Below are 24819 nucleotides of genomic sequence, written 5' to 3'. Positions count from 1 at the left end.
ACTATACACACAGTAAGGATAATAAAGAAGATATAAGGAGAAAATAAGACATGTACTCTCAGAGAGAAAAACAGAGAGGTACTGCTGTGATTCCAGGCAGCTTTCCAAATCCCAATTCTAGTCCTGGTAAACCTCAACTATATTTTTTGCCTTTGAGCTTCCTGAAATAATGCTGCATTCCATTAACACCTGTATCATTATCTGCTTTAGTCTATTTGAGTAGATTGCTATATTTGTAATCAAAAAGGCCTAAAGACAGTGCAATTAATTATTGGGGGTTGTGTATTTCTTCACAAAATCTGCTTGCCTAACAAGAGCAAAAATTTCACAAATAGGGTTATTAGCAAGGAAAAAACTTTAGAAAAGAAAGGCAAAGGTTCTTTTTAGGTATATGACCAACTTTTAAAATTACTAGAAAGATAGCCAGGTGTGGTGGCACATGCTTGTAATCCCCAAGCTTGGGAGGCGGAGACAAGAGGATCACGCAGGTTCGAAGCCAGCCTCGCTGGCTTAAGAGACCTTGTTTCTAAATAAAATATATTAAAAAAAAAATAGGTCTGGGAGTGTAGTCAGGGTTCCATCCCCAGTACCACCAAAAAAACAAACAAACAAAAAACAAAAACAAAGAAACAAAGAAAAAACTAGAAAGATAAAATTTCTGAATGGTACAATCTAGTTTATCATTTTTAATCTTACCTCATGTTACAGATACTATAGGAATAATAAATAAATAAATGCTATGATTATTGTGTTTTCTAAACCAAAACACACAACTGATATTTTTCATGGTAATGTAAGAGAAGTATTCAAATTTACAAAAATTGAGTAATATTTAGTCATTCATTTATTCTACAAGTATTTCTCAGCTACTTACTATATTGGGAATACTCGGTAGCCACTGAAAACACACAGATAAACAAGGCACTGGCCTTGACTTAAGGAATTAAAAAAATTTAAGAGATTAAAAACCAACATGGAAATATGTAATTTCAATAAAACATAGTAATTTTTATAGTTTACAAGTCTGCTGTGAGATGCTGAGAAAACACCTAACTCTACAGAATTATTAATGGAGGTGCAGAAAGACATAGGAGTGCTAATAAGTTTTACGACACAGACTATATACATGGAAAGGTAACAAGGAATCATATATGGTGGAAAATAGCTACATCAAAATTCACGAGAGATGCAAATAACGACAGAAAGGTAACTGAAAGGTTTCATACAGTTAAAAAATGGCCATATACACCAATATTTTTAATGCAGTATGAAAATTATCCAGATATAAAACTAGATGCTGGGAAAATAGTGAGGCAGCTATTTTAACAGAACTGAGAAGACATAGAGAATGCCTAATCCAGAAGCATGCCCAGTGTCAGTGGGACTGAAGAAAACAGTGATTTCTGAGGTAGAATCAATAAAATTTATTGACTAGGTGTACCTCCAGGGGAAAGAAACAAGGTTTCTGTTTCTTCTTTTTCCATAGGCAGTGAGATCATTAATAGAAATCAAATTTAATTGATGAATGAACAGATTTTGAGATGAGAAAATTCACTTTTAAACTGAATATTCAGGTAGTGATTAAAGATATATGCATTGATAAGTTCATTCAGAGAAAATATAGCCTTAAAAAAAGATCAAATATAGATTCCCAGAGAAAACTAACATTAATTAGCAGGAAGGAAAAAGCAGTAGCTTTATAACTAGAAAAGAATACCATACACACATTACATCACATGCATAGTTATAGAATTAGATAAAAAGGTCTAGCATTTGCTTATTTTTAAATGAAAACCACAGTTCACTTGTAATTTTCCTTATTTTGAGATGGGAAGGGCATTTAATCACAACACAAGTAAAATTAGTTGAAATTGAATAATCTTGAAAAAGTCAGTATCTGTATGTTACTACTATGATTCTTATGGTAGAAAAAAAGGTTATAAGGAAAAGCCAATATATAAAACACTACCTCTAACCCAAAGCTTTCTTGAAAAAAAAAATCATGAAGCAATACAGAAGCAGCAATAATTTTATTGAGGTAAAACCAACATATCACATTATAAATCATCCAGGACATCATAGTGATTACCTCAAGAGACTACATTAAATGCCAAACTTTCAAAAGGAAAACACACATTGGCCTGATCTAAATAACCAGGTACACTTGGTTTTCATAGCCATAGAAATCCTAAGAAACATGTTGATTTTGTAATTGCTCCAAATTTAAAACAGTAGATCAGAAAGATCTATTTTGATAACAGAATAATGAACAAACAAGGCATTTTTACTACTTTACATAAAAAAATGTTTTGGTATATAATATTACCCTATATACAAGAAAATTAGTTTGTACTGCAGTAGGATAAAGAATATTTATTGTTAATGATTGGATATCTCCAATTATGAAAAAAAAGGTTCATTGATTTTGAATTTTATCATGGTGCAGTAAATTGTTAACTCAGTTTCAGAATTCTAATTCCAAATCTTTTAAGTATAAATTATAGGACTGTTAGGTTATCAGAGAAACTATATAATGCTTCTAAAAATATCTGAATCAAAGATTAACTTCTAAACAGCCTCCTTTTTTAGTTAAGCAAAAAGATGCTAATGAATTATGCTTTAAGCAAATATTTCTGACTCTAACAACAGGATATCTATTTTTAGCTGCAGGTTTGGCTTGAAGTGAACAGCTTTTGCCCTATGATAAGCTGCAGTATTATATACTGTAGTATATTTTCTAATAAAAACACTTTTTGACATGTTAAGAAAAAATATCTTATTGTAATAACAAAAAGGAGACTAGTTATCACCAATAAACTTATTCTAATAAACTATTCTCCTCCAAAAAATGTTTGAAAATTTTTAACAAAGCCTCTAAAACCAAAATGAATATCATTATTTCACCAGTAAATCCCATTTCTCTATGAAATGTAGCTAACAGCAACAAAAAAAATCAGCAAATTGTTGGCAGCATTATATTTTCAAGATAAAAAATATAGTCTAAAAGAAGTTGACAAAAATTAGTCTTCAGATGACAAAGCTAACCAAAGAAAAGTTAATCAGATTATCTTAAAAATCACATACTTTAAAATTCCTCCCATTATAGTGGATCTTCCATTTACTAATCTATAACACCATAATAACAGTGTTAATGAGTACACTAAATCAAACCACAAAGAAAATTAGAAACTAAATTATTAAAATTGACTTTTAATAGTGATATTGTTTACAGTTCTTAATGGCTTTGGAAACGTTTACTATAGTGCCTAATTGCATTTGTTAACACAAATTCATCAACAAAAATGTAATTCACTGTATCCCTGACTTTATAACTGTCTCTTTAAAAAATATTTTCCTTTTACAGATAAATATTTTTTTTAAAAAATATAGCTGAAGAGTCTCAGAGAGAGCATACTTACCACTCATGATGAAAACCAGCCTTTCCAAAACATATTGCTCAAAACAACAATCCAACAGCAAAGGGAGTTATGCTAATCTCTAGAGGTAGAAGAACCGATGGTGTAAACACATATACACGAACATGCAGCACACAGAAAATGAAAAAAGCTCCCTTTTGTTTTAAAAAGAAAAGCCCCTAGAAGCAAAGCATAACTGCTCAGCATGAGATATCACTAGTAAACATCAAATTAATGCCAACAATGTATATAACTAGATTTCATTTCTTTCAAGCTAGTTATCCTAGTCTCTTTCATATACCTCTAGACCAACTCAAAATGGCAGGGAGAAAATGTTCGAGCCAGGATGTATAAGATGTTCTCAATTATATCAGCATGAGTTGTTACCACGGCAACATTAGACCAGAATTATCGGTTCACTTGTAACCAAGGAGGTAGCTTTTCTAAAGCTTTAATCAACCAAAACAAATAAAATATCTTTTTATTTTAGAGCCACATGATTTTAAAATTACCACGCTCTTTAAATTTATGCACTGATCTATCCTTTTACATCTTACAAAGATATTTTTAAAATGCTGTTTTCTTCAAATACTCACACAATCCCATGTTGAATCTGGCAAGGAACAAACAGCAGAATGATTGCACCTAAACGTCTTTCAATTACACCAGCTCTTACTGCTAGCTGTGGACCTCACTGATATTAAAATGCTGTGTGCTGTTGCTAGTGACTATTGGCGATGAATCTTATTGCCCAGATCGCTGATAGCTTTCATTTTTCATGAGCCAGAAAACTATACTGCAGCACAATGTTAACCATTTAAACATTCTGAATTATGAAAGAAACAAAATGCTATATATTTTATATTGAATATATCTACATTTATAATGGAGGAATAATTCATAGGCTTCAATTAAATTCAGCATTCCAGATGCCATCCCTGAGGTATTCAAAAGAAGACAATATGCAAAAAAAGTTGCTGGAAATTACTGTTGAAGTATAGAATTCCTTGCATCAAACAGGATTAAATGGCAGATTATATAGCAAGGCAGGTAAACTGGATGACATTTTTGACAAATTGCTCTAATCCCAGAGATCCAAAATTTGTACCAAAATGGTAGGCAGGATCTACAGAATGGTGCCTTTTAGGTAGAACTTAAACAAGTGAACTTGCCATTTTAAAAGCTGCCAGTTGCAGGGTACAGGCTTGTAATCCCAGCACTTAGAGGCTGAGACAGAAGGATCACAGGTTCATGGCCAGCCTCAGAAAATTTGTAAGACCCAATTTCAAAATAAAATAATAAAATAGGGCTGGGGGTGTAGCTCAGAGGTAGGATACCTTTGGGTTTTACCTCTAATGCAAAAAAAAAAAAAAAAGTTACCAGTTGAGGAAAGACTTCTGGTGATGGAGAATAAGTCAGAAACAAACTATAAAGCTGGACAAAACTGTCAAGAATAATGATTTCTTTGTTTTGCTAGTCAAACAACCACAAACAACAAACTGAATAGCATTTTATGAAAAACTGCTGAATTTCACATAAGAACACTGGGAGCCTGTGATGTTCTTGCCTGGGGCTTCTCGTATTTCTTCCTAGCTCAGTCAGTACAGCTTTGCCAAAGTAGAGCTTGTCAATAAAACTAGGAACTCCACAGAGAAAACTGACTTGATTTGGACTGAAGACCCCAAAGTCCATATTTGTAATACCATCAATTAAAAAAAAAGAGCAAACTATAAAAAAATAAGTGGGGCAAGTGCCCAGCTCTACTAGTCTAAAATGTGGCCCTAAACAAACATTTAACAGAGAAAATGGAAATGAAAGTCCTGACTGGGCTAAACCATTCACATATCTGACTAGGAAGTCAAGACACACCAGGGGAAAAGAAGGCCCAATAAAAAGTTAAAGCTTATACAGACCCGAAAACAGCCTGAACACTAATCGTGCTCTCCAACCCTCACCGTTTCATGAGCACAGACAGACTGAGTTCTCATTATGTAGCAAATAAGATATGGAGACATGGGACAATGCCTAGGAGGCCAGGTTAAAAAGAACTCAGAATAAGGGGGAAAAACAAGAGAACAGAAAAGGCAGTAGTCACACATCTTGAAGTGTACACATTCCATAGTTTAAGACCAAGAAAGTTGTTAAAACAAAATAAAAGATAAACAAAACCAACCCTCAGAGAAGAAAAAAATAATTTAAATCCAAAGATGCTATAAGTCTTTTTTTTTTTTTTTTTTTTTTTTGGTGGTACTGGGGTTCCTGGAAGCCGTTCTACCTCTGGGCTATGCTCCCAGACCTATTTTACACTTTTACACTTTTGTTTTATTTGGAAACAGGGTCTCTTCTGGCTTTGAACCTGCGTGATCTTCCTGTCTCTGCCTTCCAAGCACGGGGATTACAACCGTGCGCCACCATGCCCAGCTATAAGTCATTATTTTAAAGTTTATTACTGACAAAAATGTGTGTGATCCATAATGAGGAGAAAAAGCAATCAATAGAGAATTAGAGAATGACCCTCAATGGGATCAGATGCAAGATTTACCAAACAAAGATTTCAAAATACCTTTTATTAATAAGGCAAAAGAATGAAAAGCAAACTATTTAAAGAATTAAAAGGAAAGCTGGGCGTGGTAGTACACGCTTGTAATCCCAGAATTTGGGAGGCAGAGACAGGAGGGTTCAAGGACAGCCTCAGCTGCTTAGTGAGGTCCTTTGAAACTCAGTGAGACCCTATTTCAAAATAAAGAATCAAAAACAGGGCTGGGGGGTGTTGCTCGGAAGTAGAATGCCCCTGGGTTCTATCCCCAGTACTGCAAAAAATAAAAAATTATAGGTAACTATGATGGCAATGATATAAAAATAGAGAATTTCAATACAGAAATAAAAACTATCAAAAGATTAAAATATAGACTTGAAAAGTCAATAATAAATATTTTTAAAGTTACTATAAGGTTAATAGCAGATTTGTGGGGATAGATAATTAAGACAGTGAACTTGAGGGCAGATCAATGGAAATCATCCAGTATGAAGAACACAAAAAAGACAGGAGGAAAAGAAAGTCTTAGAAACTTGCAGAATATCAAGGATATCCAATATGCATCTAACACGAATTAGGAGAGAGTCCAAGGATAAAGAAAAAATATTTAAAGACATAATGATTGCAAATGTCCCAATTTAAAATAAAACAATAACTTATAGAGGCACAAAGTTCAACTAATGCTAACTAAAATAAATACAAGGAGCCAGGCGTGGTGACACATGCTTGTAATCCCAGCATTTGAAAGGCCTGGACGGGAGGATCACAGTTCACAGAAAGCCTCAGACACTTAGTGAGGCCCTTAATTCAGTGAGACCCCGTTTCAAAATAAAGAATAAAAAACTGGGCTTGGGGGGTAGCTTGGAGGTAGAATGCGCCTGGGTTCCATCCCCAGTACCACAGAGTGAGTGAGTAAATAAATAAATAAATAAATAAAGAGACCCACATCTAGACATATCATATCCAAGTTGTTGAAAGGCAAAGACAAAAAGAAATATCTTACAAGCAGTGAGAAAAAAATGACTAATCATGTGTAGGGAAAAAGCAATGATTAATGATGACTTCTCTTTAGATAGAAAAGACACTGGAAGGCAGTGAAATGATATTCAAAGTGCTGAAAGAAGTCAGGCATGGTGGTACAGACTTATACTTCCAGTACTTAGGAGTCTGGGACAGGAGGACCACAGGTTCAAGGCCAAGGATAATAACTTATCAAGAGATTGTTTCAAAATAAAAAATAAAATAGGGTTGGAACCTTCCTGGGTTCAATCCCCAAGTCCTCAGAACAATTCTCTACCTGGGAAAACTATCTTTCAACACCAATGGTGAAAAAGAACATTACCTGAGAAGTAATAACTGAGGATATTTGTTGTAAGCAGAAATACTTAATGAAGTCCTTCAGGTAAAAGGAAATGCCACTAGATGATAACTGAAGTTGATAGAAAGAAATGACAAGCAATGAAAAAATATATTTTTTCTTACAACATTAGTATTGTTCTTATATGCTTTATAGTGGTGGGGATCAAAACCAGGGCTTCCCACATGCAAGGTATGGGTTTATAAAATACGGATGTAATATTTGTAAAAATAACAAACACGGAGAGAAAATTGAGTTGTATTGGGTCAAAGTAATTCTATTTTACAAGAATTAAGTTGAATTGTTTTGAAATAGATTATGATAATATAAAATTCATATAGCAACTATTAAATATTTTTAAAGATTAGTTAAAATCAACAGAATTCAAATGGTATAATTTATATTTGTTTAATAAAAAAGTAATTAAAAAGGAAAAATGATGGGCTCAAATACCTTTGTATTTGGGAGGCTGAGACAAGAGGATAGATCGCAGGTTTGAGAACCACCTTAGCAAACTAGCAAGACGAGACCAGGTTTCAAAACCAAAAATAAAACAGAACTGGGAATATAGTTTGGAGGTAGAATGCCCCTGAATTCCATCCTTAGTACCTTATACATAAATACACAAAAAAAGAAAAAAAAGAAACAAAGAGAGAAAGAAAAGGATGAACAATGACAACAATAAAAAAAACTATAAGACAGAAAAAACAGTAAAATGGAAGATATAAATCCAACTACATCAATAATTACACTAAATGCAATAGAAGAGATACAACTCAAAAAGTAGACATTACATTGGATTTTATAAGCCAAGTCCAACTGCATGCTATCTATAAAAGACACACTTTAAAATCAAATATACAAATAGTCTGAAAATAAAAGGAAGAGAAAAGATGCCATATAAATGATAACTACACTGCAGCTAAAGCACCTATGTCAATATTAAACAAAATCAACTCTTAGTTGAGCAATATTACTAAAAACAAAAAGGTTATTTCCAAATGATTAAAAGATCAATACATCTGAGAAATTATTTCATTTTACTTTGTGAGCAATGTGTGCTGGGAATTGAACTCAGAGTATTCTACCTCTAAAATATACCACCAGCACTATTTTATTTTTTATTGTGAAACACAGTCTCAATAAGTTGCTGAGAGCCTTGCCAAGTTGGTGGCATGTACCATCACACCAGGCTACATCTGGGAAATTTAGCAACTAGAAATGTGTGTGTGTGTGTGTGTGTGTGTGTGTGTGTGTACACATTATATTTAATTATTATATTTATATATAAATATAATGTACACACACACACACACACACACACACACACACACACACCAAGTGTGGTGGTGCATGCCTATAATCACAGCTCTTGGGAGGCTGAGAGAAGGACTGCAGGTTCCAGAACAGCCTCAGCAAGTAGTGAGAGTCTCATCAACCTAGTGAGATCTTTCAATATAAAAATAAAACAGGGCTGGAGGTGTGTGGCTTAGCTCAAAGGTAGAATGCCTGTGGGTTCTATCTCCAATACCACAAAAAGAAAAGAAAATAAATGTATATGTATTGGACAAAAGAACTCTACAATACTAAAAAAGAAAAAAACTAATGCAAGTAGAAATCAAAACTTCAATAATTATATACAACCATGCATTGTCTAACAAAAAGGATACAGTATGAGAAATGTGCTATTAGGTGATTTCACTGTTGTGCAAACATCAAAGAACATATTTACACAAAACCAGACAGTATAACCCACTATAAAACTAAGCTATGTGGTATAGCCTGTCACTCTGGTAAATTTAGTCTGCCAGATTGCTGTTGCCAGATTTGCTCTGGCAAGTAATTTTCCTCAACAATCAGTTAATGTAGTGTTCCCAAAAATTCTTGAGCTGCTATCTGTCACACCAGTACTCACAGACTCACTACTCACTTTCACATATAACAAATAATAACTCTTGAATCCTCTACGTCATCTAGAATTGGCAGTAAATTGTCATGGTATGGCCCAGCTTTTTCTTTCAATATTGCAAATAAAATTTTTGCTTTACCATGATCATTACAGTGCTAAGAAGAAAGTACTTCTATGCCAGGTATTCAATACATACCATCTCCCTAAGGTATACAGGTCTTTCTCGAATTATTGTTAGTATCATTGACTTCAATTAAGCAGATCCTTTAATATAGCATCTGCTATTTTGTTCTTGTTCTTCAAAATCATAGCTATGGTGGAATGGGACATGCTCATGACCACTGAGCAAAATCCATCACCGAGTTTTAACCTTAATCACTTTTCATTTCCAGGTCAGTCACTTTATGTAGTTTCATACTGGCAACATTAGCAATAGATTTTCTGTTTAGCAGCCAAGATGAAGAAAACAACGTGAAATTAAATCAAGCAACAAGAAAAAGTAATCCAATCAGAAGATAAATATGAGATGTATGAGCTTGCAGCTGATGCAACCTAGCATACTTTTACAGTAAAAGTTTTAAATTTATAAGCATAAAGAATATATTCTAATTTAATGATAAAAGTATAGGATGGGAAATATATAAACCAGTAATATAGCTGTTTATTATTATTATTATTATTATTATTATTATTATTATCAAGTACTATGTACTATATACAATTGTATATGCTATACTTTTATACAACTAGCAGGGGAGTAGCTTTTACACGAGCATTACCACAAACATGAAAGCAATGCATACCACCATAAAAATATGATGGCTACAACGTCACTAGCTGATAGTTTTTCAGCTTCATTATAATTTTAAGGGACTACCATCCCATATGTAGTCCATCATTCACTGAAACTTTATGATAGAGCATGTGTACCTTTGGAGCTTTTGCTACTTCTTCATGAATAACTAATGGGAAAACTAGAGAAAATCAGCAGGGATACACAAAACTTGAATAACACCATAACCTTGACAATTACAAAATATAGCACCTAACATCAACATAATGCATGTTATTCTGAAGTATACATAAACATTCTATTGATGGTAGGTACTAGACAACATAAGTCTCAATCTGAAAGGATTACTGTCTTTTAAAAATATATCCTATAATCAGACATAATTAAAATAATAGAAAAGAATTTTGGAAATCCCCAAATACTTGAATATTTTATTACAAAGAAACACCAGAGAGAATTAGAAAATATTTTGAACTGAATGAAACAAACTTACATTTATGGAAAGAGATAAAGCAAAGTTTGGAGGGAAAGTCATAGTATCAATCACTTAGATTAAGATCTCAAATCAATAATTTATGTCTCTACTTAAAAATTTAGAAGTAAGAGAGCAAAATGAACTAAAAACAAAAAGAAGAAAAAAAAACCCAAAGATTCGATGAGATAAAAATCATACAGAAAAATGCCTGAAAAGAAAAATTTTATTGATAAAATTTTATCTAGACTAAATATTAAAATAAACAAAGACAGAAGAGACACTAACAAAATCAAGAATGAAATGATAATTATCGCCACTAATTGAGAGAAATTAAAAGCATTTTGAGGAAATATTACAAACAGCTTTATATCAATCATTTAAATATAATTTAGATCAAATAGATAAATTCTTAGGCAAAATTACAAAAACTAACCCAAAAATAAAGTTTAGATTGACACAAAACAAATAAAAATATTGAATTAGTAGCTCAAATTTTAAATTAATGAGTTTTATGGCATGCAAATTATATCTCAATTTTTTGCTTCTCTATCTAGATGTAGACAATCTGCTTCAAGCAGATCTTTGCTGTGAGAAAAATCACTTTAGTGGACAACTTAATTATGTAAGACACAGGCTAGTAGGCATCCATTATTTTGGGGATATGACCTAACAAAACCTTTTGGGGCTTTATGGTAAAGACTGTTCCTTCTCAAAAACTGGGTAGTAAACAGAGGTAAGGGGATAAAAATAACTAGATCTGCATAAAAATAAAAATCTCAAAAGGAATTCAGAGAGGGACACACACACACACACACACACACACACACACACACACACCCTAGATGTACCAGAACCTCTTTCATGAATTTTATTTTATTATTATATTTTATTTGAACAATTTTTTATTTTAGCAGTTCTCAAATATTTCTTTTTCTTAGAGGGGAAGTAGGGTCTTCCAACAACAGTCTGGCCAAATGGGAAGAAATCTTCAGCTGCAGCTTGGCCTCGTTAATTTGAAAATAAAATATTTACAAAGAACTGTATCTGTCGATTTTTCTGTAGACACCTTAAAGCTTCTCCTTTGGGATGATCCTCTAGACTCCTCCATGTCCGCTCCTGGAGATGTCACTGGCTGAGGGACTTACGTAGAACTTCATACATCATTTGATCCTGTACTGATACAGATGGTTTCACTTTCTTGAAAGCTTCTTCAAAATGCGTATGGCTTATCTTGAGCACACCTTTTCCATGTCCACTCTTCTGTCTTGTCATTTCCTGTCTCAGGGCACAGAGAGAAGCTTCTCGAACCAAAGCAGAGAGGTCTGCACCAGTAAAACAGTCACAGCGAAGATCACTGGCAACGGCTTCCAAATTTACATCTGCATCCAGGGGAGGTTTGGTGCCATTCTTTGTGATAGTTTTTAAGATTGCAAGGCGGTCTGCTGGTGGTGGCAAACCTACAAAATGAGTCTTGTCCAAACGGCCTGGCCGCAGAATGGCAGGGTCAATGATATCTGGCCTGTTAGTGGCTGCCATAATGAAAACCTGTTGGCGTGTTTCTAGACCATCCATCTCTGTAAGTAGCTGATTCACTACCTGGACGCTTGCACCAGTCTCTCGATCTGATCTTCGAGGACATAAAGCATCCACTTCATCAAAGAATATCACACAAGGTGCTGAGTTCTTGGCTCGCTGGAAAACCTGTCGTACGGCACGTTCACTCTCACCAACATACATATTTAGTAACTCAGGGCCCTTGACAGATATAAAATTTAGTCCAGACTCATTTGCCAGCCTTTGCAAGCAGAGTCTTCCCACAGCCAGGAGGACCAGCAAGGAGGACTCCAGCTGGAGTCACCAATCCAAGAGCTTTAAACTGGTCTGGGTTACGTACGGGAGCCAGTATTGCCATGTTAAGTTCTTCTCTAACGTCTTCAAGGGCACCAATGTCTGCCCATGTCACATTAGGGACGGTGACAAAGCCCTCTCTTTTGGCGGAGGGTTGGACTGAGGCTAGAGCCATAATAAAATCGTTAAATTCAATACAAAGCCCTTGCATTTCTTCCTCAGAGAGGGGATCTTGGTCTCTCAGCAACTGCAGCAGCCTTTGTAATTCATCCTGTGTTTCAGAAGTGGTCTCAGTTCCCAGCCTTTTCTCTGGAACACCTTCAGATGGCAAACCTTCGCTCTCAGGATCTTTTTTCTGCTGCTCCTGGAGGTTCATCAAGACCCTATTGACTGCAAACACGGCTGCCTCTCGACAAAGTGCCATCAGATCAGCACCAACAAAGCCTGGCGTTAGGTGTGCTAACTGACAAAAACTAAAAGTTTCAGGAAGTCTCAATTTTCGACACAAAGTCTGAAGTATCCTTTCCCTTGATGCTTCGTCTGGGATACCTAGGCATATTTCTCGGTCAAACCTTCCTGCATGTCTCAAAGCTGGGTCTAATGAGTCTGGTCGGTTAGTAGCACCGATGACTAGGACCCAAGCTGTAGCTGCCACATTATTCAGCTCATCCATGCAGGTTAGGAGTTGGGCTACAATTCTTCGTTCCATATCTTTTGAAGCAACTTCTCTTTTGGGAGTGATAGCATCAATTTCATCAATGAAAATAGTACAGGGTGCATTTGACACAGCTTGCTCAAATAAATCTCTGAGCTTCTGCTCAGACTCCCCAGAAACTCCAGACACAATCTCTGGAGCAGCCACTTTCAGAATTGGCAGGTCAAGTTCCCCAGCAATTGCATGTGCAAGTAATGTCTTCCCACAGCCTGGTGGCCCATGAAGGAGAACTCCACAAGGGGCACAATGCCCAGGTGGTGATACACCTCAGGGTGGCGCATGTGAATCAGCATCTTGCAGACTTCTTTAATGTAGCATCATTGCCTCCAACATCTTCAAACTTCACATTGGAGATCTGCAAGTCTAGTCCCCTGACCTTAGCGTTCTTTTGCAGGACAGCTTCTAGTTCTCCATCTACTTCCTGAAGATCTTTCTTCCTTTTGTTTCCTTTGCTCCTTGGCCTACCTTTCCTGTTTTTATCACTCTCCAGAAGAGAAGAATCTTTTGAATCCTGTATCTCAGATACTGGCTTCTCAGGATCAATCGTCCCATGTGATAGGTCCAAGAGAAAACCGTCTTTCTTTCCATCTGGGGTTTTGTCAATAAACCAACCTCCTTCTAAATCTCTGCCAGGGGTCTTCAAAGGAATGGAACCTGTTTTAGAAGCCAGTCGTGGTGTTGAAGCAGCAGTTTCTCTTTGTTGCACCTCCGAAGTATTGGAGACAGAATCAGGATTTCCTTTCCGATATAAAGAGAGCAGGGAACTGTTCATGTGATTTGCTGACTGTGGACCTGGGTCATCTTCCGTATGCGAATCGTCATCAGAATAGCTTTCAGTATACTCATTATCCTCTTCACCTTGTCTTGCTCTTTTTGCCTGATGTTCATCTTCTAATTCTGCTAGATTCTTACGCTCTTTCTCACTACTGATTATACTAAACACCTTTTCTACCTGAATCCTAAAAGCATTTCTTTTTCTTCGACCATAGTCAATACTGGACATTCTTTGCAAATCGGAGGCCAACATTCCATTGTCCACATATTTGCCACATCTATTACTGGTGAGGTACTGCACTACGCGCTGCTTGAGCCGCCAGTCCCCGGGCGTGCGGGGCCGGGGCCACCTCATGAATTTTATTGATGGATGTGTGGTTCACAGGTAAAGTAGGAAGGCACACTGAAAAGGCTTTATCAAAGAAAATTTTGGGCTGGTGATCTAAGCTTAACTATAGACCCATTATAGGCCAACCTCAAGTGTCTCCAAAGGCCAGGCAGGTAAAACAATCAAAGTGTCTAAAGTAGTGAGGACTAGACCAAATAAGACAGTACCTTGCTGATTAAAGAGGGCAGTTATTTAATGCTGCCCGTTTTTTCTCACATGTGAAGAGGCCATTAAAACTTTTTTTCCTAATGGTTTCAGAATATGAAAATCCATTTACATGAATCCATGACTTAAAATCATAGTAAATGTGTGTGTGTGTGTGTGTGTGTGTGTGTGTATCAAATTCTATTATTTTAAAAATCCTATTGGGATTAAACAAAATGTATTTGGATTTGGGACACACACCACTAGTTTCCTACCCTTGGTCTACATGTCCAACAAAGAAGAGCTGATTCTGGCATGGTGTAGAAATGGCCTGAAAGCACCTTTACACATCTGACATAGGAAAGAAGCCAGGATGACTAAGTATATGAGTATAAATTAAGGAAACAAAATCCATTAATGGGCACAATACTGTAAGGAGTTGAGCATCCTCTCATCCAAGTCACTAAAGGTCTCTACAAGGATTAATGGCATCACATCAACAAGAGCAAGGACACACCAAATTTGATGGGACCAGGGTTTCTTTTGTGTGTGTGTGTACTGGGGATGGAATCCTTCTACCTCCAGGCTACACTCCTCTAGAATGTGTGTGGTATTTAAGGATAAAGTCAACATTTTGCTGTTTTTGGCTAATGCCCATTCCTTTAAAATAGGTTGCAAAGAAGATCATAATAGAACCAATTAGAAGAAGATAATTAGCTCAAGTCTGCAGTGTATTAAGTGTTAATCCAACAACTCAACATTTATTGAGAACTGTGCTGACAAAACCAAAATAAACTAACAAGTTATATGCCTCCATGGAGTTTAAAATCAAGTAGAGGAGACAGATAACATAAAGACTAATAGCAATATAATTTTAATACTATAAAATAAATCATATTAAAAGTAGAAGATATGAGAACATAAAAAGATCAGGAATTCTATGAAGAATGAAGGATAGAGGAAGAAGATGGCTTATTGATTTTGTTTGCATGGGATATCTGAGAGGAGACTTAACACATTATCAATTCTTAGAAAATTCCAGATAAAAATATCCTGAACAGACACTGTTATAAAGAAAATCTAGTTCCGGGAATATGGCAACCGAGAAAAGCGGGGCTTAAAAGCCCCGCTAACAACCAATCTCCATTACCACAAAATCAGCGCCTTTCATAGCCAGAAAACAGCATCACCAGAGAAAAAAAATCACCAGGCTCCAGAGAGAAAGCGGACTAAGAACAGAGCTCAGAGCCACAGAGGAGATAACCGGCTTCACGCTCGAGGACGCGGCAGCAGCGCCATACTGCCAGCAGCAGCGGCGACTTCACCGGACGGCTACAGCAAGCCGAGGTGAGCCGCTGCAGAACAGCCAGGCGGGATTTCTTGCCGCAGGTAAAATCTAAAGCTCCCAGTGGCTGAGCTCAGCACACGCCGCAGGGATTCAGAGTGGAAATAAAAACCAAGAAGAAATACGCCAGCCTCACGGCCGAGGGCGTAGCAGCGGCACCATATTGCCACCGGCGTCAGCAGCAGAGAATTCACCGAATCCAATATAGCTACATCTGCGTACTCAAGAACAGTGAGTCAAATTGCGGGCCACAGAGAAGAAATCCCAGTACTGTACTCCCTGGGACTTGACCCAGTGGGGGAGGGGTGGTGGCAGAGATATCACACCATAGGAGAACGTGCAACCTGGCACCCTCCAAAGTCTAAAGCAGCCTCTATCGACTCTCTGGATCGGAGACTCTGTGATACAACCCAGTAAAGGAGTAGTGGGGTCTGAGATACTACTGACTCGAGATCCAGAACACCTTAAGTGAAGTCATAGTGACCCAAGGGAAGAACCCAGAGAAGGCACAAACTTCCGAAATCATGGGAAAGAAAATAATACTGGAGCAATGAATGCCCACAACCCCACAACATCAGAACCCGATAAAACAGAAAATCAGAGATTTCTAGAAGAGCAAATCAGGAAAATAACTGTAGAAATAATAGAGGTGCTTCAAAAAGAACTCAGAGAGAGCCAAAAAGAGATAAAGGATGCAATTAATGAAGTAAAGGCCTCAATTCAAAGCACAAACAACCGATTAGACCACATGGAGAACAGAATCTCGCTCTTAGAAGATGATCATTCCAAAAATGAACGCATAGTTTCTAATCTAGGAAAAAATATCTGACAACAGGAATCTGATATTGAAGAAATATGGGCCCATTTTAAGAGAGCTAACCTAAGAATAATTGGAATAGAGGAGGGAAAAGAAAGTGAAACCAAAGGGATCAACAACCTCTTCAAGGAAGTAATAGCAGAAAATTTTCCAAATATAGAGCAAGAGGTTGATACACAGGTCCAGGAAACTTATAGAACTCCCTTTAGACAGTATCGGAGAAGAGGATCCCCACGCCACATAATTGTCAAAATGACCAATGTGGCAGCCAAGCAGAGAATCTTAAAGGCAACAAAAACAAAGGGCCAAGTGACATTCAGAGGCAAACCAATTAGAATCACTCCAGACTTCCCAAACCAAGTCATGAGAGCCAAAAGGGCTTGGAGTAACATATTCCAAACTCTGAAAGAAAACAACTTCCAGCCAAAAATTTCCTACCCAGCAAAACTTTCTATCAAATTAGATGGAGAAATAAGAAGCTTCCATGACAAACAGAAACTGAAGGAATTTTTGTCTTCAAAACCAGCACTAGAGAAAATACTCAAAGAGATTAACTACAAAGAAGAAATAGGTAACACACACCAGAACCAGAGAAACAAGAGTTTCCATCCAACAGTCAACTAAGACTGGTTATCTGTGGAGATTCGTTACTTATGTTAGTCTTTTACCTATCTCTAAATGGTATTGTTTGCCTTTATTGTTGTTAATTTTTAGGATTTCTAGTTGGAATATTAATATACCTTCAGATATAGCATTTGGAAATATTTTATCCCATTCTATTAGTAACTGTTAACTATGTTTACATTGTCTTTGGATATACAATATGTTTTTTATTTTTTAGGGAGTTTGTATACTCTTCTGTTGCCTGTGCCATTGAAATCATATCCAAGAAATCACTGCCAATTTCAGTGTTGTGAGGTTTTATGACCCAGATTTTCTCCTAAAAGTTTATAGTCTTAAGATTTATATTTAGGTCTTTTATCTATTTTGAGTTAATATTTGTATATGGGATTAGGTAAGGGTCCAACTTTATTCTTTTCCATGTAAATATTATGTTTCAACAATATTTAGTTAAAAGACTATTATTCCCACCACCAAATGTTTGTGGAAACCTTGTCAAAAATAACTTGACAATATAGGGAAGAATTTAGCTCTAGGCTTTTATTTAACTCCAATGGTTTATATATCTGCCTTTAGAATAGTACTACACTGTTTCAATTATTGTAGCTTTATATGATTTGAAATCAGAAAATATATATCTTCTAGCTTTGTTCTTTTTCAAGATCGTTTTGGGTATCTAGAGTCCATATTCCATATTAGGATAGATTTTTTTTCTGAAAAATAAATATATATATTTATTTCTAAAAAAAATAGAAAAAAATATTCTCTGGTAAGAAAGAAAGTAAAAAGAAATATTGAAATGTTATCTTTAAGTCATCAAAAGCTTGGTATCAGACAAATGAAACTGTTATGTGAGATTATCATTTTTAATTTTGGATAAATTGCTATAATACTAGATGTCAACCACTAAGCCAAGCATGGGAGGGAGGGATGGGGAGAGAATGGGGTGGGGATTGGGTGGGGGCTGACTGGGCGATGTGTGCATGTATGTCTACAAAAGTTTGTATCCCACTATGATGTATGGATACAGTGCACCAATAAAAAAAAAGAAATTAAAATAATCACAAAAAAAGAAAATCTATTTGACTACTTATTACCATGTTCATTGTAGTGTCAAACGTGCTCTAATTTAAGGGGCTCTGCACAGAAAACTAAAGGTAGCTATGCATTTCTTCATCGTAGTAGAATAAGCAAATGACTTGTATTATTATTCTTATATTATACTAGTTAAAATTCGTCAGGCTTTGTAACCTAAAGTTGCACTGTATTATTTACCAAATTAAAAAGCTACACTGGCAGCAGGGTATGGTGGCACATATCTGTTACCCCAGTACTTGAGAGGCTAAGACAGGAGGATTGTAGGTTCACAGCCATCCTCAGCTACTTAGTGAGGCCCTCTGCAACTCAGTGAGACCTTGTTTCCAAATAAAGAATAAAAAATAGGACTGGGGGTATATGTTGGTGGTAGAATGCCCCTGGGTTCCATCCCCAGTACCACACACACAAAAAAAAGCTATATTCGCTCCCCACTGTCTATTAGAATACAGACCTAAAATTCTAAATATTAATAGTAATACACCCTGAATATTGTTGTTTGTTTGTTCTTTCTACTCTTTTAAGAAACTAGATATTATTTTTCCAATAAGCTAGTTTACAGGTTTTGATATAGTCAATACTCAGAAAATATTTGCCAGATGTGTAGAAGCTGATTACATATAATAAATTTACAAACTAGCTGCAAATAGAAAGAGTAGATAAAAAAAAAAAGTACATGGAAAGTCTTCTAGTTAAACGTTGCAATGATACAGATTCGGTGCCCTTAAAATTATAAATTGCATGAAAGAATTATGAACTTTAGGAAGTTCATACACATAGATAGTCTATTATAGAAGTCATTTTAGCTAATTCTACTTGAAAACCTCATATTCATAATTGGTTAGTTATTCAACATAGTCTTTAATCCTAAGATTCACTAATAGATTCATATCGACCAGAGAAACAGCTTGTCAATTCATGAAAAGGAGAGAGAAATAGTGTTTGATAATATTGACCTATTTACCTAAGATGTTGCAGTTAGATATTCATTAAATGTATAAAGTCAAAGATTTGGGGTATAAAAATAGCCCAAGTGTTTACTAATTTCATCACTGTGTAAACTACCATACTATTTATAATCAAAGGATGAGCTACAAGCTAACTATAACAATTTGCTAAGAACTCAACAAATGTCAATACTTGCATTCATTGAGTCAGAACTAAAAGCAGAAACCTTTTATACTTTTCCTTTGAACTTCATGTACTTAAATGTGCATTGAATTAGCTTACATACTTATATTGTCAGTCCTGAATTTATGTTACTTAAGAGTAAAAGTCTGAAACCCCTGGAAATTACTATGTGGCCTTTGGTCTCTTTCTCCCTACATATAATGTCACTGGTGAAAAACGAAACTTGGATTAAAGTTTCTTACATTTCTTTTCTGCCTAAACATTTTCTTTCCTTTTGTTTTTGTTTTGTTTTGGTGGTACTAGGGATAGTACCCTTCTACCTCTGGGCCACATTCCCAGACCTATTTTTTTTTAAATATATATTTTATTTGGAAACGGGCCTCTTAAGCAAGCGAGGCTGCTTTTGAACCTGTGTGATCCTCCGGTCTCCGCCTCCCAAGCACTGGGATTACAAAAGTGCGCCACCATGCCCGGCCTGGTAATCATTTTTTACTTGATAGTTCCCCAAACCTAATTTTTAAAAAATTACATGTTGTTTCTACACTAGTTATTTTTTAAAATAGCACTTCAGCAAAAGTATACTCAGAACATTTATCATCATGAGCTTTTATATTCCTTTTTCTTGTCAAATCATGCAAACTGCTGTAGCTTTGAACAATGTGTCTTGTATGAGAATTTCATTTAATCAGAGCTCCTTTCCTAACTCACTGCACAAGTGAATAAAAATTTACCTTTTTACCACAAAAATAAGCCTTAGAATTTTGAAATGAGAGGATTCCTCTGTTTCATTTGTTGTTGGGTTTTTTTGTTTTGTTTTGTTTTTGAGGTACCAGGGATGGAACCGAGGAATATCGTTTTGTTGTTGTTTTTTTTTTTTGAAACAGTTGCAAAGGGTCTCACTAAGTAACTGAGGCTGTTCTTGAACCACAATCCTCCTGTCTCAGCCTCCCAAATGCTGGCATTAGAAAGACACCACACCCGGCTTGTTTTTGCTGTTATTAGTGTTTTTGCTTCTACATAGCCACACATTCCATAGAAGGAAACTAGAGCTCAATGCTTACCATGCTTTTTCTTATGTATAAAATCATTATCTCTATTATAAAATTTGGGGATATGAAAAGGAGAAGAGAGTATAAGGATATTCAGCAGCTCTTTCTTATATCTCATGGCTATTTTTACAGGGCTACAAAGTTTGCATCTGATATTATTTGTATACATATATATATATTTGTCTTTTTTTTTACTTCACAATGGAGAAACATGTTAACATTTAATTTGTTTTTCTAAAAGGAATTATGCTCATCATACTAGCACACTAGGTTCTATGTCTAAGACTTTAAAATGTTTCAGAAAGCATACAGGTCCCATACATTTAAAAAACAGTAAGAGTGTAGTTAAACATAACTTTTTTTTTTCCCCCCGGTGGTACTGGGGGAGGAACCCCAAGGCTTTCTACCTCCAGGCTATACTCCCAGGCCTATTTTATATTTTATTTGGAAACAGGGTCTCACTAAGTTGCTGAGAGCCTCACTAGCTGAGGCTGGCTTTGAACCTGTGCGATTATTCTGTCTCCGCCTCCCAAGTGCAGGTATTACAAGTGTGTGCAACCATGCCCAGCAGACATAATTTTTTTTTTTTTTTTTTTTTTTTTTGGTGGTGGTACTGGGGTTCCTGGAAGCCCTTCTACCTCCGGGCTACACTCCCAGACCTATTTTATACTTTTTTATATTTGGAAACAGCGTCTCTTAAGCCAGCACGGTTGGCTTTGGTGATCCTCCTGACTCTGCCTCCCAAGTGTGGGGATTACAAGCATGCACCACCATGCCCGGCCAGACATAACTTTTAATTAACAAAATCCCATAACATTTATTGAAGATACATTTATTAAACACCTATTACATGTGAAACAGGTATTGGTAAAACAACTCAGTTCTGTTCTTGTTAATTTAACTTTTAAAAAAATCTTTGAAATACACAGAAATTATTTCCAAAAAGGCCTAGGAAACTGTAATTTAACTGACTAGGGAAAGTAGAATGAATTAAAAGCTTTTGTTACAAAAAATTAATAATGTGCTATTATATCAATACTCAATTCACTGAGATATATGACATTCCTCACCTTTCAACTTGCTATAAATATCAACTATAAATAATCAAATTCTTTTGAGTAAAAAAAAAATTTGCACATAAATGTTCCTACTCACTTTCTTTCTAAAACAGCCAAAAACTGGTTTTAAAAATTTTTGATATAGTAAAACAATTCAAATTAGCTTCTATAGCACTATCCAGGTGCAGTATAAACCACAGAGTAATTTTGTAAACTATTCTTTTTTTTTCTTTAACCTAAATTTTCTTCTTTAACTGCTTTGGAATATATAAACACAAAGAAGCCCTAATACTATTTGATGATTAAAAGCGCCAAAAGGGCAAAAGTGCCAAGGGTAATTCTATTGTTACTCTAATCAAAGTGACACAAATACCTTGGGTCCAAGGTGAAATGTGAAATGGAGGCATTGGTATTGTTTATATGTAAAACTTACTATTCAAAGTACACATTACCGAAAATGGTTCCACATCACCATTTTAGCAACCCAGTAATACTAACCCAGTAATACTAACCCAGTAATAATAACCCAGTTAATATTTTAACATGCCTGGAAAGAATGTGATGTAAGCATAAATAATTTTCCCTTTAGTCATAGTTATAAATAACATAAAATACAATATAAAAGTTTTTCTATATTCATGCTCTAAATTTAAGATTTTACATAAAATAATTATTCTTATTATTTTAAATTTTGCTTGTAAAAACTGAAATAACTTTCACACATGCACTTAAAATACAGCAAACAAAAGTAATTGTAAATCTGAAAGTTACCTTGCCCCTTACAAACTTTAAAAAAGTTAACACAAGAAATTTTAAAAGGAAAACAGGTCCCTGTTTCCCTGTTTTAAACTTTAAGACTTTCATTTTATATAAGAGCAAAAAATATATATATATTTACATGTAGTAGAAATGATGCAAGAATATTGTAGAAAAATTTCTCGTTCATAGTCAACTTAGTCACATATAAAACAAAACGAACCACATGATTCAGCGCAACTTATAATACAGTTTTTGTGGAATTCTTTTAACTTTATCCTCAAAATGTCCTTGTGCAAATAATAAGACAAACATAGTTCTTTATGTTTGATTCTACAACTCCAATTAGTACTTTTAGTTGCTAATTATAATGTATCATTTACAAAAAAAAACTTACTTGATCTGTCCCATAAGGCAGTATGTTCAGAGAAATGAAAGCTGTCATTTTCCAGAGCTGTTTTCTGATCATGTACTGTACCTTTAGAGTGTCTATGGAATAACCGGCTAGCAAAACCTTCCAATTTCTGAAGAGCAGTAGAAGAACCTGTATACTGGTTACAGGATAGATCTCTATAAGCTGCCATTCATGTACATTTACACTTAACTTTAAGTAACTGAAAATATTTCCAGAAGGAGCTCAACAACTTCTTACACAGAAGCTAGGCGCTATGCATGTGTCAAACTTCCTGTTTGCAGGGTATTCAAACCACTACTGCTGTTCTGTTTCCTGTTAATATAAAACAGCACATTTCTGAGCTTTTCTTAGCAAAACTCTTTTCATCTCAACTACAGATGGGGATTTTTAAAACATGCAAGATCTGCCTAAAATCTCTGAGTGTTTTGATATTAATATATGTTAGCAAGAGCATTAAATATAGTAATATATACAATTATATATATGTATGTATACATGAGGCTGAATGTTTTTCTTAAGAGAGAAACTAGTTAAACATGTATTACAACTCTATGCAAACAACTGAAGGCCAAACCACCCTCCAGATATTACACATTTAGAAATAGGTTTTATTTTTCAAGGAAATCAGTTAATATACAGATTTTATGAATCTTTATAAGCAGTTAACTTTTCATTAAAAATTGATTTGGAGTGGATATGACTCTTAAAAAAAGAAATTGATAATACATGTTATATCTAAGAAAAAATCTAAACTAACAATTAAAAAAAAACCTGAATGTTACTAATTCATTTGCTTAAGTCTAAATCCAGGATATTGCTTATCAAACTTATCTACCAATATGTGTCTGCCTACAAGTACTAAAATTTGATTAAAAGTACAAAATATCAGATTTTAAATTATATAATTATAAATCAGAATTATATAAGATATTTGCCATACCAAAAAACTTCAAATGAAAGAAAAATGATTCCTTCTAACTGACTGAGGCATGTTAATTTCAAAACATTAACACAAAAGACTAGTGCTTACTTAACCCTCTGATTTAGTGATCTCACTTAGAAACATACCTTTCAATTAAACATCAACCATGGTGCACACTTATAATCCCACTACGAAGGAGACTGAAACAAGAGGATCACAGATTTGCAGTCAGCCTCAGCAGCTAAGTGAGACCCTGTTCCTACATTAAAAAAAAAAAAAAAAGTAAAATAGGGATGAATGTGTAGCTCTAAAGTCAAATGCTCCTAGGTTCAGCCTCAAGCACCACAAATAAAATAAAATAGGGTTGGGGGTTGTAGTTCAAAAGTAGAACATCTCCGAGTTCAATCCCTAGTAACTCAAGAAAATTAAAAAAAAAAAAATCTAGTATAAATTTCTTTCCAACTGTTTCACAAACACAATAAGTAGGAGAAGTGATGATAAATCCAATGCATACACAGAAAAAAGAAGACCAAGAAGGAAATACTGACGAGTGAATTTTGCCATTACCAGCTCATTTGTGTATGCTTCATTTTGTGTAATAAAATTAGTATCAACCTGACCAAACATGCAACAGCATCTATAAAATTAAACTTCTTAAATTGATATCTTTACATATAAATATTATGTTTGAGATAATATAATTTATTACCATCTGGCACACAAAATAGGTACTGAATAATTGTAGTGCTTAGTAAACATTCACAGAGCAGAGATTGACTCAGTAATGGTAAGAAATGAATAAAATTCTTGAATTCCTTTGACATACTCTCAGATTTTCTAGTCATTTTCAAGGCTCGCTACAAATGTCACTTCTTTGGTCTCCCAGATACTCCCTAGGAAAATAAACTGCCCTCTCCTGTTTCCAATGATCTTATATTAAAACTGACTGTTTATGAGTTTGTGCCCCTACACTGTGAATTGTGCAAGTTCATATGTGTAATGCATATTACATATTCAATAAATATATGGTAAATGAGGTATGTGTTCATTTTCCCGCAATTTAAATAAGTAAAATCATCAAACACTGGAAGTGTTTTATTTATGATAGTAAATAATATGATCAAGTTGCTTATTTTTAGAGACAGAAGTAACAGAAATAATGCCATTGAAATTCTTTTTTCTCTATGAGTGCTAAATTTTCATTCTTCAAGTTCCATTTTCACTCAGTACAAGTGTCTATTTCTAAAATAACTTG

At 35.0% G+C, this 24819-nt stretch overlaps 2 protein-coding genes across 3 annotated transcripts in view; both read right to left on the bottom strand.

Annotated features, from left to right (window-relative positions):
* PRKACB (protein kinase cAMP-activated catalytic subunit beta) overlaps positions 1–24819 on the bottom strand; it is a gene marked incomplete at both ends in the record, with an annotated part of 144926 nt that overhangs the window by 60732 nt on the left and 59375 nt on the right. The window contains one exon of one of the 2 annotated variants that reach the window (XM_080693196.1): positions 22625–22811. The exons of the other annotated variant lie outside the window; for it this stretch is intronic. Coding sequence (XP_080549322.1) covers positions 22625–22811 — 187 coding nt within the window. Of the gene's footprint in view, positions 1–22624; positions 22812–24819 lie in introns of those variants that run through there. 2 annotated transcript variants of the gene reach the window in all.
* On the bottom strand, positions 11612–14178 carry LOC308261010 (nuclear valosin-containing protein-like; the record flags this gene model as incomplete). Its single annotated transcript, XM_080692694.1, is given in 4 exon segments — positions 11612–12278; positions 12280–13291; positions 13294–13359; positions 13362–14178. Coding segments are annotated over 4 exon segments (2562 nt in total).

The sequence above is a fragment of the Muscardinus avellanarius genome (genome assembly GCF_963383645.1).
Source record: "Muscardinus avellanarius genome assembly, chromosome: 3".
Classification (NCBI taxonomy): Eukaryota; Metazoa; Chordata; class Mammalia; order Rodentia; family Gliridae; genus Muscardinus; species Muscardinus avellanarius.
Note: the sequence above shows the minus strand (reverse complement) of the source record. Positions and strands in the feature narration are given on the sequence as shown.